Source organism: Taeniopygia guttata, chromosome 34 (assembly GCF_048771995.1).
Source record: "Taeniopygia guttata chromosome 34, bTaeGut7.mat, whole genome shotgun sequence".
Classification (NCBI taxonomy): Eukaryota; Metazoa; Chordata; class Aves; order Passeriformes; family Estrildidae; genus Taeniopygia; species Taeniopygia guttata.
Genome location: NC_133059.1, coordinates 2,778,832 through 2,796,329, shown reverse-complemented (window position 1 = coordinate 2,796,329; position 17,498 = coordinate 2,778,832). Strand labels below are relative to the sequence as shown.

The window sequence follows — 17,498 nt, the reverse complement described above, 5'->3', positions numbered from 1 at the left end:
AAAGTGACCCCAAGACCCCAAAAGTGACCCCAAATGGGACTTCAGGAGTGACCCAAGAAGTGACCTCAAGTGTGACCCCAAAAATGACCTAAAAGTGACCCTAAAAGTGACCCCAGGACCCCAAAAGTGACCCCAGGAATGACCCCAAGACCCCAAAAATTAAACCAAAATTGACCCCACGATTGGCCTCTCAAATGTGACCCCAAAGTGACCCCAAAAATGACCCCAAAAGTGACCCCAAGACACCAAAAGTGACCCCAAAAGTGACTTCAGGAGTGACCCCAAAAATGACCCCAGGACCCCAAAACTGACCCCAAAACGACCCTAAAAATGATCCAGGACCCCCAAAATGACCAAAAATGACCCCAAAAAGGACCCTAAAAGTGACCCCAGAAATGGCCCCAGAAGGGACCCCAGGAGTGACCCCAAAAACGACCCCAAAAATGGCCCCAAAAGTGACTTCAGGATCCCAAAAGTGACCCCAAAATGACCCCGAATCCCTGAGACCCCAAAATTCCCATTTCCCCCCACCCCCAAAATTCCAAATTGCCATTTTCCTTCCCAAAATTCCCATTTCCCCCCCCAAAATTCCCATTTTCCCCCCAAAATTCCCATTTTTCCCCAATTCTGAGCTCTGAAAATTCCCATTTTCCCCCCTTTTTGTCCCCAAATTTCCCCAAATTTCCAATTTTCCCTCCCAAAATTCTCTTTTCCCCAAAAATTCCCATTTTTCCCCAATTTTGAGCTCTGAAAATTCCTATTTTCTGCCCTTTTTGTCCCCAGATTTCCCCAAAATTCCCATTTTTCCCCCCAAAATTCCCATTTTCCCCCAAATTCCCATTTCCCCCCAAAAAAATCCCATTTCTACCCCCAAAATTCCCATTTCCCCCCAAGTTCCCAATATTTCCCCCCAAAATTCCAATTTTTCCTCCCCAAATTCCCTTTTTCCCCCAAAATTCCCATTTCCCCCCCCAAAATTCCCATTTTCCCCCCCAAAATTCCCATTTTCCCCCCCAAAATTTCATTTTTTTTCCCAAAAAATCCCATTTGCCTCAAAAATCCAAACTCGAATCCGCAAAATTTTTTGGGAATTTTTATTCCTATCCACCAAAATTTTCCAGGAATGGGGAGGGGATTAAATAAGACAAAAAAGGAGCGAAAATCCCAAATTTTGGGGGATTTTTTGGGGGAAAATTGGGAATTTTCTCCCCAAAACAGCAAAAAAAAGGGGAAAAAAAAAAAGGGAATTAAAACGGTGCCATTTATACAAATATAGTGTTTAAAAACGGGAATTTTGGGGAATTTTGGGGGAATTTTGGGAATGTTGGGAATGAAGGGGGAGGGGTTTCAAACCCTGAGCCGCTCCAGGAAATAATTTAGGGAATTTTAGGGATTTTTTAAGGGAATTTTGGGGAATTTTAGGGAATTTTTTAGGGATTTTTAGGGAGTTTTTAAAATTATTTTTAGGGATTTTTTAGGGAATTTTTAGGAATTTTTTCAGGGATTTTTAAGGGACTTTTAAGGGGTTTTTTTGGGGAATTTTAGGGAATTTTTTAGGGATTTTAAAGGAATTTTTACAGATTTTTAAAGGGATTTTAATGGAATTTTTAAGGAATTTTTGGGGCTTTTTAAAGGAATTTTTAAAGGAATTTTTTAGAGATTTTTTTGAATTTTAAAGAAATTTTAAGGGATTTTTGGGGGGATTTCTTAGGAATTTTGTGGCATTTTTAGGGAATTTTTCAGAAATTTGAAAAGGAATTTTAAGCAATTTTTGGGGAATTTTAAATGAATTTTAAGGGAATTTTTCAGGAATTAAAGCGATTTTTATGGAAATTTTTAGGAATTTTTAAATTAATTTTTAGGGAATTCTCAGAGAATTTTTTAAATTTCTTTTGAATTTTAAATGAATTTTTTAGGAATTCTTAAAGAACTTCGGGAATTTTTAGGGATTATTCAGGAATTTTTAAGGAATTAAAGTCTTTTTTATGGAATTTTTGGGGGATTTTTAATTTTTGGGGAATTTTAAAGGAACTTTTAAATTAATTTTGTGGGAATTTTTTGGGCATTTTTTAGGAATTTTAAAATGGATTTGTTGAGAATTGTTTGGAAATTTTGAGGGAATTTTAAAGGAATTTTGAGGGAATTTTAAATGATTTTTTAATATTTAGGGAATTTTGTTGGACTTTTTTAATTAAATTTTTTGTATTTTTAAAGGAATTTTTTGGGAATATTTTAGGATCTTAAAATTTTTTGGAATTTTTAGTGATTTTTTGGGAATTTTTTTTGATTTTTTGGGGAAATTTTAGGAATTTTTAAATGAATGTTTTGGAATTTTTAAAGAGGTTTTTTAGGAATTGTTAAATGAATTTTTAGGGATTTTTTGGGAATTTCTAAGGAATTTTTAGGGAATTTTTCAGGGATTTTTAAATGAATTTTTGGGATTTTTTTTAGGAATGTTAAGGAATTTTTCGGGAATTTTTTGGGGGATTTTGAGTCATTTTTGGGGGGGGATTTAAAAGGAATTTTTCGGGAATTTTTAAGGAAAATTTTAGGATATTTTAGGGAATTTAAAAAAAAAAATTTAAGGAATTTTTTTTGGGGATGAAAGTGCCTGGAAGCTCCTTAATTATTATTAATTATTCCTCATGAATTATTAATTATTATTCATTAATTCAAGATCGGGGCTCCTCCCCCTGTTCCCAAAAAATCCAGGAATTCCGGGGGGGGGGGGAGGGGCCTAAGACCCTCCGGAAGGTTCCGGAATTCCACGGAAAGTTCCGGAATTCCATGAAAAGTTTTGGAATTTTCTCAATTCCATGGAAAGTTCTGGAATTTCTGGAAGCCCATAAAAAGTTCTGGAATTCCATGGAATGTTCTGGAATTCCTGGAATTCCATGAAAAGTTCTGGAAGTTTCTGGAAGCACCTGGAAAGTTCTGGAATTCCATGGAAAGTTCTGGAAGCACCTGGAAGGTCCCGAAATTTCTGGAATTCCGTGAGAAGTTCTGGAATTCCATGAAAAGTTCTGGAATTCCGTGGAAAGTTCTGGAATGTTCTGGAATTCCATTGGAAGAGTTCCCGGAAGTCCGTGGAAAATTCTGGAATTCCATGGAAAATTCTGGAATTTCTGGAAGCCCGTGGAAAGTTCTGGAATTCTGTGGAAAGTTTTGGAATTTTCTCAATTCCGTGGAAAGTTCTGGAATTTCTGGAAGCCCATAAAAAGTTCTGGAATTCTGTGGGAGAAGTTCTGGAATTCTGTGGAAAGTTCTGGAAGCACCTGGAAGGTCCCGGAATTTCTGGAATTCCATTAAAAGTTCTGGAATTCCGTGGAAAGTTTTGGAATGTTCTGGAACGATGTGGAAAGTTCTGGAATTCCATTGGAAAAGTTCCCGGAAGTCCGTGGAAAATTCTGGAATTCCGTGGAAATTTCTGGAATTTCTGGAAGCCCATGGAAAGTTCTGGAATTCTGTGGAAAGTTCTGGAATTCCATTGGAAAAGTTCCGGAATTCTGTGGAAAGTTTTGGAATTCCGTGGGAAATTCTGGATTCCTGTGGAAGCACCTGGAAAGTTCTGGAATTCCATGGAAAGTTCTGGAATTTCTGGAATTCCATAAAAAGTTCTGGAATTTTTGCAATTCCATGGAAAATTCTGGAATTTCTGGAATTCCATTGGAAAAGTTCTGGAAGTCCGTGGAAAATTCTGGAATTCTGTGGAAAGTTCTGGATCCCTGTGGAAGCACCTGGAAAGTTCTGGAATTTCTGGAATTCCATAAAAAGTTCTGGAATTTTTTCAATTCCATGGGAAGTTCTGGAATTCCGTGAGAAGTTCTGGAAGCACCTGGAAGTTCTGGAATGTTCTGGAATTCCATTGGAGAAGTTCCGGAAGTCCATGAAAAGTTCTGGAATTCCATGGAAAATTCTGGAATTTCTGGGATTACGTGAAAAGTTCTGGAATTCCGTGGAATGTTCTGGAATTTTTGGAATTCCATGAAAAGTTCTGGAATTTCTGGAAGCACCTGGAAGGGTCTGGAAAAGTTCCGGAATTCCATGGAAAATTCTGGATCCATCCAGGAATGTTCTTGGTCCCCTCTGGAAAGTTCTGGAATTCCATGGAAAGTTCTGGAATTCCATGGAAAGTTCTGGAATTCTGTGGAAAATGCTGAAGTTTCTGGAAGCACCTGGAAAGTTCTGGAATGTTCTGGGATTCCATGGAAAGTTCTGGATCCTCCTGGAATGTTCTGGAATTCCAGGGAATGTTCTGGATCCTGAGGGATCCGTCCCAATTCCAGGGGGGAAATCCCAAAATCCCGGATCCCAAAAATCCCCAAAAATCCCAAAATCCCGGATCCCAAAAAAATCCCAAACAGATCCCAAAGAATCCCAAAATCCCGGAAAATTCCTGAAAATCCCAATGGGAATTCTGCAATTCCAGGGGGAAAATCCCAAAATCCTGGAGCCCAAAAATCCAAAGAATCCCAAAATTCCAGGTCCCAAAAAAATCCCAAAGAATCCAAAAATCCCGGAGAATTCCCAAAAATCCTGATGGGAATTCTGCAGTTCCAGGGGGGAAATCCCAAAGAATCCCAAAGAATCCCAAAATCCCGAATCCCAAAAAATCCCAGTGGATCCCAAAGAATCCCAAAATCCCGGAAAATTCCTGAAAATTCCAATAGGAATTCTGCAGTTCCAGGGGGGAAATCCCAAAATCCCGGATCCCAAAATCCTGGAAAATTCCAGAAAATTCCGGAAAATTCCATAAAATTCCCGGAATTCCTGGTCAGGGCTCCTGCTGGGGGGTGGCTCCAGAGAAGATCCTGGTGAGACACCGGCAGCGCCGATTCGCCAATTCTGATGGGAATTCTGCAATTCTGGGGGGAGAATCCCAAATCCCGGATCCCAAAGATCCCAAAATCCTGGAAAATTCCCGGAAAATCCCAGAAAATTCCAGAAAATCCCAGTCAGGGTGCCAGGTGGGGCGCGGCTCCGGAGAAGATCCCAGAAAAGCTCCAATCCCGAAGGAATCCGTCCCAATTCCAGGAGGGAAATCCCAAAATTCCAGATCCCAAAATTCCAGAAAATTCTGGAAAATTCCATAAAATTCCCGGAATTCCCGCTCAGGGCTCCTGGTGCGGCGCGGCTCTGGAGAAGATGCGGGAGAAGCTTCGGCAGCGCCAATTCCGATGGGAATTCTGCAATTCCAGGAGCCCGAAATCCTGGAAAATTCCCAGAAAATCCCAGAAACTTCTGGAAAATTCCATAAAATTCCCGGAATTCGGTCTCAGGGCTCCTGGTGCGGCGCAGCCCCGGAGAAGATGCGGGCGAAGCTTCGGCAGCGCCAATTCCGATGGGAATTCTGCAATTCCAGGAGCCCAAAATCCCGGAAAACTCCAGAAAATGCAGAAAATCCCAGAAAATTCCATAAAATTCCCAGAATTCGGTCTCATGGCTCCTGGTGGGGCGGGGCTCCGGAGAAGATGCGGGCGAAGCGCCGGAGCTGCCGCGCGGCCGAACTCGACTCCCGCTGCAGCCGCCGATTGTTCTGCCGCAGCGACGCCACCTCCGCCTGCAGGAACTCCTTGTCCTGCTTCTCCTAAGGGGGAAAAATATGGAATTGGGGGAAATTCACGGATTTTGGGAAAATTGGAGCGAAAAAATGGGGAATTTTGGTGAAAAAATGGGGTTTCTAGGGCAAAAAATGTGGATTTTTCGGCAAAAAATGGGGATTTTTCGGCCTAAAAATGGGATTTTTTGGAAGAAAAATGAGATTTTTTGGGGAGAATTTTGGGAGGTTTTTGGGATTTGGGTGAAAATAGGGAATTTGGGGGAAATTCTCAATTTTTGGGGAAAAAAATAAGGACTTCTTGGCAAAAAATGGGTTCTGCCGCAGCGACGCCACCTCCGCCTGCAGGAACTCCTTGTCCTGCTTCTCCTGGGGGGGAACAAACGGAATTGGGGGAAATTCACGGATTTTGGGAAAATCGGAGCAAAAAAATGGGGAGTTTTGGTGAAAAAATGGGGAATTTTGGTGAAAAAATGAAGTTTTTAGGGCAAAAAATGTGAATTTTTCGGCAAATAAATGGGGATTTTTTGGAAGAAAAATGAGATTATTTGGGGAGAATTTAAAGAGTTTTTTGGGATTTGGTGGGAAAATGGGAATTTGGAGAAAATTCCTGATTTTTGGGGAAAAAATTGGGACATTTTGGCAAAAAATGGGAAAATTTGGAGATTTTTGGGGATTTGGTTCTGCCGCAGCGACGCCACCTCGGCCTGCAGGAACTCCTTGTCCTGCTTCTCCTGGGGGGAAACAAACGGATTTGGGGGAAATTCACGGATTTTTGGGAAAATCGGAGCGAAAAAATGGGGAGTTTTGGTGAAAAAATGAAGTTTTTAGGTGAAAAAATGGGGGTTTTTAGGGCAAAAAATGTGGATTTTTTGGCAAAAAATGGGGGTTTTTTTGGAATAAAAATGAGATTTTTTGGAAGAAAAATGGGATTTTTTGGAAGGAAAATGAGATTTTTTTGGGGAATTTTTAGGAGTTTTTTGGGAATTTGGGGAAAAATGGGAATTTTGGGAAAATTCCCGATTTTTGGGGGAAAAAAATTGGGACTTTTTGGCAAAAAATGGGGAATTTTGGGGCTTTTTGGGGATTCGGTTCTGCCACAGTGTTGTCACTTCCGCCTGCAGGAACTCCTTGTCCTGCTTCTCCTGGGGGAAAATACGGAATTGGGAGAAAATTCCTGTATTTTGGGAAAATTGGAGCGAAAAAATGGGGAGTTTTGGTGAAAAAATGGGGTTTCTAGGGCAAAAAATGGGGATTTTTCGGCAAAAAAAATGGGGATTTTTCGGCAAAAAAATGGGATTTTTTGGAAGGAAAATGAGATTTTTTGGGGGAATTTTTGGAGTTTTTTGGGAATTTGGGGGAAAATGGGAATTTTGGGAAAATTCCCGATTTTTGGGGAAAAAATTAGGACTTTCTGGCAAAAAATGGGTTCTGACGCAGCGACGCCACCTCGGCCTGCAGGAACTCCTTGTCCTGCTTCTCCTGGGGGGAAAAAATGGGATTTTGGGAAAAATTCCCGGATTTTGGGAAATTCGGAGCGAAAAAATGGGGAGTTTTGGTGAAAAAATGAAGTTTTTAGGGCAAAAAATGTGGATTTTTCGGCAAAAAAATGAAATTTTTTGGAAGAAAAATGAGATTTTTTGGAAGAAAAATGAGATTTTTTGGGGAGAATTTAAAGAGTTTTTTGGGAATTTGGTGGAAAATGGGAATTTGGGGGAAATTCCCGATTTTTTGGGGAAAAAATTAGGACTTTTTGGCAAAAAATGGGTTCTGCCGCAGCGACGCCACCTCCGCCTGCAGGAACTCCTTGTCCTGCTTCTCCTGGGAGGAAACAAACGGATTGGGGGGAAATTCACGGATTTTGGGGATTTTCAGAAAAAAAAAATTGGGAGTTTTGGTGAAAAAATGGGGAATTTTGGTGAAAAAATGGGGTTTCTAGGGCAAAAAATGTGGATTTTTTGGCAAAAAATGGGGATTTTTTTGCAAAACAATGGGATTTTTTGGTAGAAAAATGATATTTTTTGGGGAATTTTTGGGATTTGGGTGAAAAATGGGAATTTGGGGAAAATTCCCGATTTTTTGGGGAAAAAATTGGGACATTTTGGCAAAAAATGGGAAAATTTGGAGATTTTTGGGGATTTGGTTCTGCCGCAGCGTCGCCACCTCCGCCTGCAGGAACTCCTTGTCCTGCTTCTCCTGCGGGGAAAAATGGGATTGGGGGAAATTAATGGATTTTGGGAAAATTAGGGAAAAAAAATGGGGAATTTTGGTGAAAAAATGGGGTTTCTAGGGCAAAAAATGTGGATTTTTCGGCAAAAAAATGGGATTTTTTGGAAGAAAAATGAGATTTTTTGGAAGAAAAACTGAGATTTTTTGAGGAATTTTGGGAGTTTTTTGTGAATTTGGGTGAGAAATGGGAATTTGGGGAAAATTCCTGACTTTTGGGGAAAAAATTAGGACTTTTTGAGAAAAAATGGGTTCTGCCGCAGCGACGCCACCTCCGCCTGCAGGAACTCCTTGTCCTGCTTCTCCTGCGGGGAAAATACGGAATTGGGGGAAATTCACGGATTTTGGGGGAATTTCCCGGATTTTTGGGAATTTTCCGAAAAAAAAATGGAGAATTTTGGTGAAAAAATGGGGTTTCTAGGGCAAAAAATGTGGATTTTTTCGACAAAAAATGGGGATTTTTTGGTGAGAAAATGGGGATTTTTTGAAGGAAAAATGAGATTTTTGGGGGGAATTTTTGGGAATTTTTGGGATTTGGGTGGAAAATGGGAATTTGGGGAAAATTCCCGATTTTTGGGGGAAAAAATTGCGATGTTTGGCAAAAAAATGGGGATTTTAGGGCAAAAATTTGAGATCTTTTTAAGATACTTTCGGGAATTTTTTGGGGTTTTGGAGATTTGGGTGGAAAATGGGAATTTGGGAAATTCCCAATTTTTGGTAAAATTTAAGTGAAAAAATTAGGATTTTCTGTAAAAAAAATGGGATTTTTATGGCAAAAATGCGGATTTGGTGGGAAAAATTTGAGATTTTTCTACGGAATTTTTTTTGAATAATGCTGGTTTTTTAGGGAATAAATTTTATTTTTTTCCAAAAAATGTCATTTTTGGAGGAAAGAATGGATTTTTGGAGGGATTTTTGGGGAAAAAAAATGTGAATTTTTAGGGACTAATCAGAATTTTTTTGTAGGATTAATGCTGATTTTTAGGGAATAATGGGAAATTTTTTTGGAAATAAATGTGGATTTTTATGGGGAAAAAAAGTGAATTTTTAGGGAAAAAAAATCAGAATTTTTAGGGAAAAAAATCCGAATTTTTAGGGAAAAAAAAATCCCAATTTTTAGGGAATAATGTTGGGTTTTTTGGGAATAAATGGGAATTTTTTGGGAAAATGTTATTTTCGGGTGGAAGAATGATTTTTGGAGGGGATTTGGGGGTGAAAAGTGGGGATTTGGGGTTTTTCTCACCTTTTCCAGGTCGCTGTGGAGCTGCTTCAGCATCGCCTCCAATTGGGAAACTTTTCCCGGCAGGTCCAGGGGGGCGGGGCAGGGGCTGGCAGACAAATTTTGGGGGAAAAAATGAAAAAAACAAAACAAAAATTATCCAAAAATTACCCAAAAAAATTTTAAAAATGGTCCCAAAAGCCAGACTGAAAAAAATCCCCATTTTTGCCCCAAATTCCTGCTCTAAACTCACAAAAATCTTCCAAAAAATTGAATTTTTCACCCTAAAATTGCCCCGGATTTTACATTTCCCACCCTGAAATTCCCAAAAAAATTTCAATTTTTGCCCCCCAAATTTAATTTTTACCCAACAAAATCCTCCCAAATTCATTTCTCCCCAAAACTTTTATTTTTTCCCCAAATACAATTTTTTTCCCCCAAATTTCAGGTTTTTCCCCCCCAAATTTAAATTTTTTACCCAAAATTTCAATTTTTTCCCCCCAAAATTCAACTTCCCCCCAAATTTGCATTTTTCCCCCAAAATTCAATTTTTACCCCCAAAATTTAATTTTTACCACACAGAATCCTCCCAAATTCATTTTTTTCCCCAAGAATTCGATTTTTTTACCCCAAAATTCATTTTCCCCCCAAAATTTCAATTTTTCTTCCCCCAAAATTCAACTTCCCCCCCAAATTTGCATTTTTCCCCAAAACTTCAATTTTTTTCTCCAAAATTTAATTTTTACCCCAAAATTTAATTTTTACCCAACAAAGTCCCCCCAAATTCAATTTTTTTCCCCAAGAATTCGATTTTTTCACCCCATAATTTCAAATTTTTTCCCCCAAAATTCAATTTTTACCCGACAAAATCCCCCCAAAATTCAAATTTTTTTCCCCAAAAATTCAATTTTTTTCTCCAAAATTCTTTTTTTTTCTCCAAAAAAATTTCAAATTTTTTCCCCAAAAATCCAATTTTTTTCCCCCAAATTTGGATGTTGGGTACCTGAGTGGGGGGAGGGGCGGCCGGGGGGGTGGGGGAGGGGCGGGGGGCGGCTCCGGGCTCAGGGCGGGATCGCTCAGGGAGAACAGCGAGACGGCGCGCTGCACTGCGGGACCCAAAACAGCCCAAAATTACCCCAAAATCAGCAACAAAATGTCCCAGAAATGTCCCAAAATTATCCCCAAAATGTCCCAAAAATATCCCCAAAATCAGCCCCAAATTACCCCAAAATCAGCCCCAAATCGGACCCAAATCACCCCAAAATCAGCACCAAATCACCCCAAAATCAGCCCCAAATCAGCCCCAAATCACCCCAAAATCAGCCCAAAAACAGCACGAAATTACCCCAAAATCAGCACCAAAACAGCCCGAAATTACCCCAAAATCAGCAACAAAACAGCCCGAAATTATCCCCAAAATCAGCCCCAAATCACCCCAAAATCAGCCCCAAATCACCCCCAAATTACCCCAAAATCACCCCAAAATCAGTCCCAAATTACCCCAAAATCAGCCCCAAATCAGCCCGAAATTATCCCTAAAATCAGCCCCGAATCACCCCAAAATCAACCCAAAATCAGCATGAAATTACCCCACAATCAGCCCAAAATCAGCCCCAAATTACCCCAAAATCAGCCCCAAATTACCCCAAAATCAGCCCAAAATAGCCCCAAAATCAGCCCCAAAATCACCCCAAAATCAGCACCAAATCAGCCCCAAATCACCCCAAAATCAGCCCCAAAATCAGCACCAAATCAGCCCCAAATTACCCCAAAATCAGCCCCAAATCAGCCCCAAAATCAGCACCAAATCAGCCCCAAATTACCCCAAAATCAGCCCCAAATCAGCCCCAAAATCAGCACCAAAACAGCCCCAAATCACCCCAAAATCAGCACGAAAATACCCCAAAATCAGCCCCAAATCAGCCCCAAATTATCCCCAAAATCAGCCCCAAAATCACCCCAAAACAGCCCCAAATCACCCCAAAATCAGCACCAAAACAGCCCCAAATTACCCCAAAATCAGCACGAAAATACCCCAAAATCAGCCCCAAATCACCCCAAAATCAACCCAAAATCAGCATGAAATTACCCCAAAATCAGCACCAAATCAGTCCCAAATCACCCCAAAATCAGCCTCAAATTATCCCAAAATCACTCCAAAATTACCCCAAAATCACCCCAAAATTACCCCAAAATCAGCCCCAAATCACCCCAAAATTATCCCCAAAATTCCCATTTTTATCCCCAAAATTCCCATTTTTTCCCCCAAATTTCCCAAATAATTCCCAAATGTCCCCAAAATCCCCGATTTCGCCCCAAATTTTCCCAAAATCCTCGATTTTCTCCCCAATTTTCCCAAAATCCCCAATTTCCCCAAAATCCCCGATTTTCCTCCAATTTCCCCAAATCCCCAATTTTCCCAAAATCCCCAATTTTCCCAAAATCCCCAATTTTTCCAAAACTCCCGAATTTCCCCAAAATCCCCCAAATTTCCCCCAAACCCCCAAATTTCACCAAAATCCCCGATTTTCCTCAATTTTCCCAAATCCCCAATTTCCCCAATTTGCCCGAAACCGCCACTTTTTGCCCCAATTCCCCCAAAACCGCTGCTTTTTGCCCCAATTTGCCCGAAACCAGCGTTTTTCCCCCAATTTTCCCGAAATCCCCGTTTTTTGCCCCGATTTTCTCTCTCACCCTCGTAGGCTCTGGCCGCGCTCACCAGCGTCGCCCATTCCAGTCCGGCCGCGTCCGGCAGCGGGAACAGCCCCGGCTCCAACCGCGCCGCCGGGCCTGGGGGGGAAATTCCCGAAATTCCAACAATTCCAACAATTCCCAAAAAATTCCCAAAAAATTCCAGCCCGAAATACCCAAAAATCAAAAAAATCTGGGTTAAAAATGAAAAAAAAATCCCGTTTTTCCACCCAAAATCCATCCAAAATCCCATTTTTCTACTCAAAATCCCACCCAAATCCATCAATGCCAAAATTCCCAACAATTCCCAAAAAATTCCCCAAAAATTCCAGCCCAAAATCCAAAAAAACCACAAAAAATGTGGCAGAAAATGCCCCAAAATTCCCATTTTTCCCTAAAATCCCCCAGAAAATCCCATTTTTTTCAACCAAAATCCCCCCAAATCCATCAATCCCAAAAATTCCCAAAATTCCCAAAAATTCCACCCCAAAATCCAAAAAATTCCCATTCTAAAATCCCAACAATCCCAAAAATTCCAAAATCCCCAAAAATTCCCTAAAAATTCTGTCCAAAAATAAAAAAAAAACAGATGAAAATGCTCCAAAAATACCCCAAAAATACCGTTTTTCCCACCCAAAATTCCCATTTTCCAACCCAAATCCATCAATCCCAAAATTCCCAGAATTCCCAAAAAATTCCCAAAAAAATTCCAGCCCAAAATCCCAAAAAATGTGGTTGAAAATGCCCCAAAATTCCCATTTTTCCCCCCAAAATCCCCAAATCCGGCAGCGGGAACAGCCCCGGCTCCAACCGCGCCGCCGGGCCTGGGGAGGGAATTCCCGAAATTCCAACAATTCCCAACAATTCCCAACAATTCCAACAATTCCCAAAAAATTCCAGCCCAAAATGCCCCAAAATCAAAAAAATCCGGGTTAAAAATGACCAAAAAATGCCATTTTTCTGCACAAAATCCCACCCAAAATCCTATTTTTCTGCTCAAAATTCCCATTTTCCAACCCAAATCCATCAAGCCCAAAAATTCCCAAAAACATCCCAAAAAATTCCAGCCCAAAATCCCAAAAATCTGGGTGAAAATGCTCCAAAAACACCCAAAAATCCCCCCCAAAATGCTGATTTTCCAACCCAAATCCATCAATCCCAGAAATTCCCAAAAATCCCCTTTAAATTCCCAAATTTCCAAAAAATCCCCACCAAATCCCAAAAATCCCCCAAAAAAAATTCCAAAATCCCCAAAAATTTCCCAATAAATTCCCAAATTTCCCCCAAAATCCACAAAAATCTCCAAAAATTCCCAGAAAAATAAAAAAAAATTCCCAAATCCCCCAAAAAATCCCAAAAAAATCCCCAAAAATTCCCGGATTTCCCCCCAAACCTCCCCAAAATTCCCGGATTTCCCCCAAATTCCCAAAAAACCCCGAAATTCCGGAATTCCCACCTCGGCTCCCATCGGCCGCTCTCCGCCCGCTCCGGCTGCTGCGGCCGCCGCCCGACGGCTCCGGGAAATTCCCGGAATTCCCGGAACTCCCGGAGTTCCCGGAGCTCTTCCCGAAATTCCCGAAATTCCCGGAATGTTGGGAATTCTGGGGGCTCCGGCGCCGCCCCCCACAGAGACTCTCGTCCGACAGCGTCCGCGGCAGCGGCTGCGGGAAAAAGAGGGAGTACGGAATTACGGAATTACGGAATTCTGGGAATTACGGGGAAATCTGGGAAAATCTGGGAAAATCTGGGAAAATACAGGAAAATAACGGGAAATACAGAAAAATACGGGAAAATCTGCAAAATTCTGGGAAAATCCGGGAATTCCAGGAAAATCTGGGAAAATACAGAAAAATACGGGAAAATCGGCAAAAATCTGGGAATTCCGGGAAATTCTGGGAAAATACGGGAAAATCTGGGGAAATCTGGGAAAATCTGGGAATTCCAGGAAAATCTGGGAAAATCTGGGAAAATCTGGGAAAATAGGGGAAAATCAGGGAAATTCTGGGAAAATAGGGGAAAATCTGGGAAAATATGGGAAAATCTGGGAAATTCTGGGAAAATACGGGAAAATAAGGGGAAATACGGAAAAATACGGGAAAATCTGGGAAAATCTGGGAATTACAGGAAATTCTGGGAAAATCTGGGAAAATATGGGAAATTCTGGAAAAATAGGGGAAAATCTGGGAAAATCCAGAAAATCCAGGAATTCCGGGAAAATCTGGGAAAATCCGAGAAAATATGGGAAATTCCGGGAAAATACAGGAAAATACGGGGAAATCTGGGAAAATCCGTGAAATTCTGGGAAAATACGGGAAAATCTGGGAAAATACGGGAAATTTCAGAAAATTCTGGGAAATCCGTGAAAATATGGGAAATTCTGGGAATTATGGAAAATTCCAGGAAATTCTTGGAAAATCTGGGAAATTCCGGAAAATTACGGGAAAATCCGGGAAATTCCAGGAATATCCGGGAAAATCCAGGAGAATTCGAAAAAATCTGTGAAAATTTGGAAAAATCCGGGAATTTCTGGGAAAATCCGAGAAATTCCGGAATTCCCAAGGGAGGACGGAGGTTGGAATGGTGAGAAATGGAAAATTCCAGATTTTTTTCCAGGAAAAATGAGGAAAATTCACGATTTTTTCCTGTTAAAAATGAGGAAATTCCAGTGTTTTTCTATTAAAAAATGGAAAATTCCAGATTTTTTTCAATAAAAAATGGAAAATTCCGCAGTTTTTTCTATGAAAAAAGGGGAAATTCCAGAATTTTCCCACTAAAATATGGAAAAACTGGAAATTTGGGAATTTTAGGAATTTCATGGGAAAATTCCCAATTTTCCTCATTTTTGGGGCTAAAAAAATCCAAATTGTCACCATTTTTTCCCATTTTTTGGGGCTAAAACTTCAGGAATTTTGGGAATTTCAGGAACTTCGGGAATTTTGGGAATTTCAGGAACTTTGGGAATTTCAGGGAGAAAAATTCAATTTTTTCCCATTTTTGGGGCTAAAAAAATCCAATTTTTCTCCATTTCTGGGGCTAAAAATCGGATTTTTTTGCCATTTTTTTGCCGTTTTTTTGTCTAAAACCTGGGGATTTTTTGCATTTTGGGTCTGGGAATTTCGGGAATGTTGGGAAATTCGGGAATTCCGCTCTCACCGGGGCGGGCTCGGCCTCGGGGCAGGAATTGTCCATCAGGATGAGGCGCTTGAGGTCGTCCTCGATGGAGGATTTCGGGAGGCGCCGGGGGGAGCGAAGGTCCCGCAGCGACGCCCGGAGCCGCGGCTGCCCGAAAACGTTCACCTGCCTGCCGAAAATTCCAAATATTCCATAAAAATCACGGAAAAATCCATCAAAATCCCATTAAAATCCATCAAAATCCCAGAAAAATAAAAAAAATCCCATTAAAATCCCATAAAAACTGATTAAAATCCCGTTAAATCTTATCAAACTTGATTAAAATTCGATTAAAATCCCATTAAAATTCATTCAAAGCCGCGGCTGCCCGAAAACGTTCACCTGCCTGCCGAAAATTCCAAATATTCCATGGAAATCACAGAAAAATCCATAAAAATCCCATTAAAATCCATCAAAATCACAGAAAAATAAAAAAAATCCCATTAAAATCCCATGAAAATCCCATTAAAATCCCCCAAAAATTAATAAATATTACATCAAAATCCCATTAAAATTCCACATAAATCCCTTCAAAATTCAGGAAAATCCCATCAAAATTCATTAAGATAAAAAAATCCATCAAAATTTGATTAAAATCCATAAGAACAAAAAAGTCCCAGCAAAATCCCCCAAATTAAAATTCCCCCAATTTTCCCCCTTTTCCCCAATTTCTCCCAATTTTCTACATTTTTCCCATTTTTCCCCATTTCCCCCATTTTTCCCCATTTTCCCCCCATTTCTCCCCCAATTCCCCCAATTTTTCCCAATTTTTTCCCGATTTCCCCATTTTTTCCCATATTTTCACAAATTTCCCCCATTTCCCCCCGATTTTTCGCATTTTCTCCCCAATTTTTCCCATTTTCCCAATTTTTCCCCAAATTTGCCCAATTCCCCCCATTTTTCCCCATTTCCCCCCCCATTTTTTCCAATTTCCCCCAATTCCCCCATTTTTTCCCCATTTTTCCCCATTTTTTGCACATTTTCCCAAATTTCTCACATTTTTCCCACTTCCCCCATTTTTTCCTCAATTTCCCTCCTATTTTTTCCCATTTTCACCCATTTTTTCCATTTCCCCCAATTTTCCCCAATTTTTTCCAATTTTACCCCAATTTTCCAATTTTTCCCCAATTTCCCCAATTTTTCCCCATTTTCCCCCCAAATTTTTCCCAATTCCCTCCATTTCCCCCCCCAATTTCCCATTTTCCCCAATTTCCCCCAAATTTCCCGATTTTCCCCATTTTCCCCCAATTGTTCCCCATTTTCCCCATTTTTTCAATTATTTCCCCAAATTTCCCAATTTTCCCTCCAATTTTCCCAATTTCCCCCATTTTTTCCCCAACTTTTCCCATTTTCCCCCCGATTTCCCTCAATTTTTGCCACTTTTTCCCAATTTCCCCCCAATTTCCCCCACTTTTTCCCATTTTTCCCAATTTCCCCATTTTTTCCCCCATTTTCTCTCACATTCCGGCCTCTCCCCCGGAGCCTCTCCCGGAGATTTTGGGGCCGAATTTCGGAGCCGCGGGCCCGGGCCTGGAAAATGAAAATTTCACCCCAAAAATGGGAATTTTTACTAAAAATTTGAAAAATTTTTAACCAAGAAATGAGAATTTTGACACAAAAATTAGAATTTTTAATGAAAAAATAGGAAATTTAAACAAAAAAGGGGAATTTTTAACAAAAAAAAGGGATTTTAGATGAAAAAAATGGGAATTCTGGCCCAAAAATTGGCAATTTCACCCCAAATTTGGGTATTTTTATAAAAAAACCAAAAATTTAACAGAGAAAGGGAATTTTTAACCAAAAATTAGGAAATTTTAAGGAAAAATAAGAATTTCAACCCAAATATTGGGAATTTTTACCCAGATTTGGGAATTTCATCCCAAAAATCGGGAATTTCTCCTCAAATTTGGGAATGTTCAACCAAAAAATTGGGAAATGTACTAATAATTAGGAATTTTAACAAAAAATTCTGAATTTTTACAAAAAATGGGAATTTTTACCCCAAAATTTGGGGAAATTGGGGAATTTTCTCTCACCTGGGAATTTTTAACAAAAAAAAGGGGAATTTTTACCCCCAAAATTGGGACTTTTACAAAAATTTGGGAATTATTACAGAAAAAGGAAATTTTTACCCCAGAAATTTGGGAATTTGAGGGAAATTTGGGAATTTTAACTAAAAATGTGGGAATTTTCATGAAAAATGGAAATATTTACTCAAAAATTGGGATTTTTTCAACCAAAAAATTGAGAATTTTTCCCCAAAAAATGGGAATTTTTACTCAAAAATTTGGATTTTTCAATCAAAAAAGGGAATTTTTACCAAAAAAGAGAATTTTTACCAAAATTTGGAGTTTTTACCCCAAAAATGTGGGAATTTTCTCTCACCTGGAGGCGCTGCCGGGTTTGCGTCCAGCCGGGGGCGCCGACAGCTCCGGGGGGGATTTTTGGGAATTCCGGGCGGGATTTGGGGAATTTTGGGGATTTGGGGGATTTTGGGGATTTGGAGAATTTGAGGAATTTTGGGGATTTTGGGGAATTTTGGGAATTCGGGAATTCCGGGAGTCGGCGCCGCTGTCGTCGGCGTCGCTGGAGCTGGAGAGAGGCGGCGACGCCTGCGGAAATTCGGGAAAGTTT

At 40.2% G+C, this 17,498-nt stretch overlaps 1 protein-coding gene across 3 annotated transcripts in view; it reads right to left on the bottom strand.

The window, feature by feature from the left end:
* Positions 1–5,410: 5,410 nt before the first annotated feature.
* LOC121468646 (signal-induced proliferation-associated 1-like protein 3) overlaps positions 5,411–17,498 on the bottom strand; it is a 56,455-nt gene continuing 44,367 nt past the window's right edge. The window contains exons 14-21 of one of the 3 annotated variants that reach the window (XM_072920954.1): positions 17,250–17,476; positions 16,326–16,394; positions 14,847–14,994; positions 13,150–13,354; positions 11,697–11,792; positions 10,006–10,108; positions 9,027–9,111; positions 5,411–5,587 (exon numbers count right to left, since the gene is read on the bottom strand). In XM_072920954.1, the coding sequence (XP_072777055.1) occupies positions 5,438–5,587; positions 9,027–9,111; positions 10,006–10,108; positions 11,697–11,792; positions 13,150–13,354; positions 14,847–14,994; positions 16,326–16,394; positions 17,250–17,476 (1,083 nt within the window). In that variant the 3' untranslated portion in view covers positions 5,411–5,437. Of the gene's footprint in view, positions 5,588–9,026; positions 9,112–10,005; positions 10,109–11,696; positions 11,793–13,149; positions 13,355–14,738; positions 15,211–16,325; positions 16,395–17,249; positions 17,477–17,498 lie in introns of those variants that run through there. The other 2 variants (XM_072920952.1, XM_072920953.1) reach the window with 2 other exon arrangements.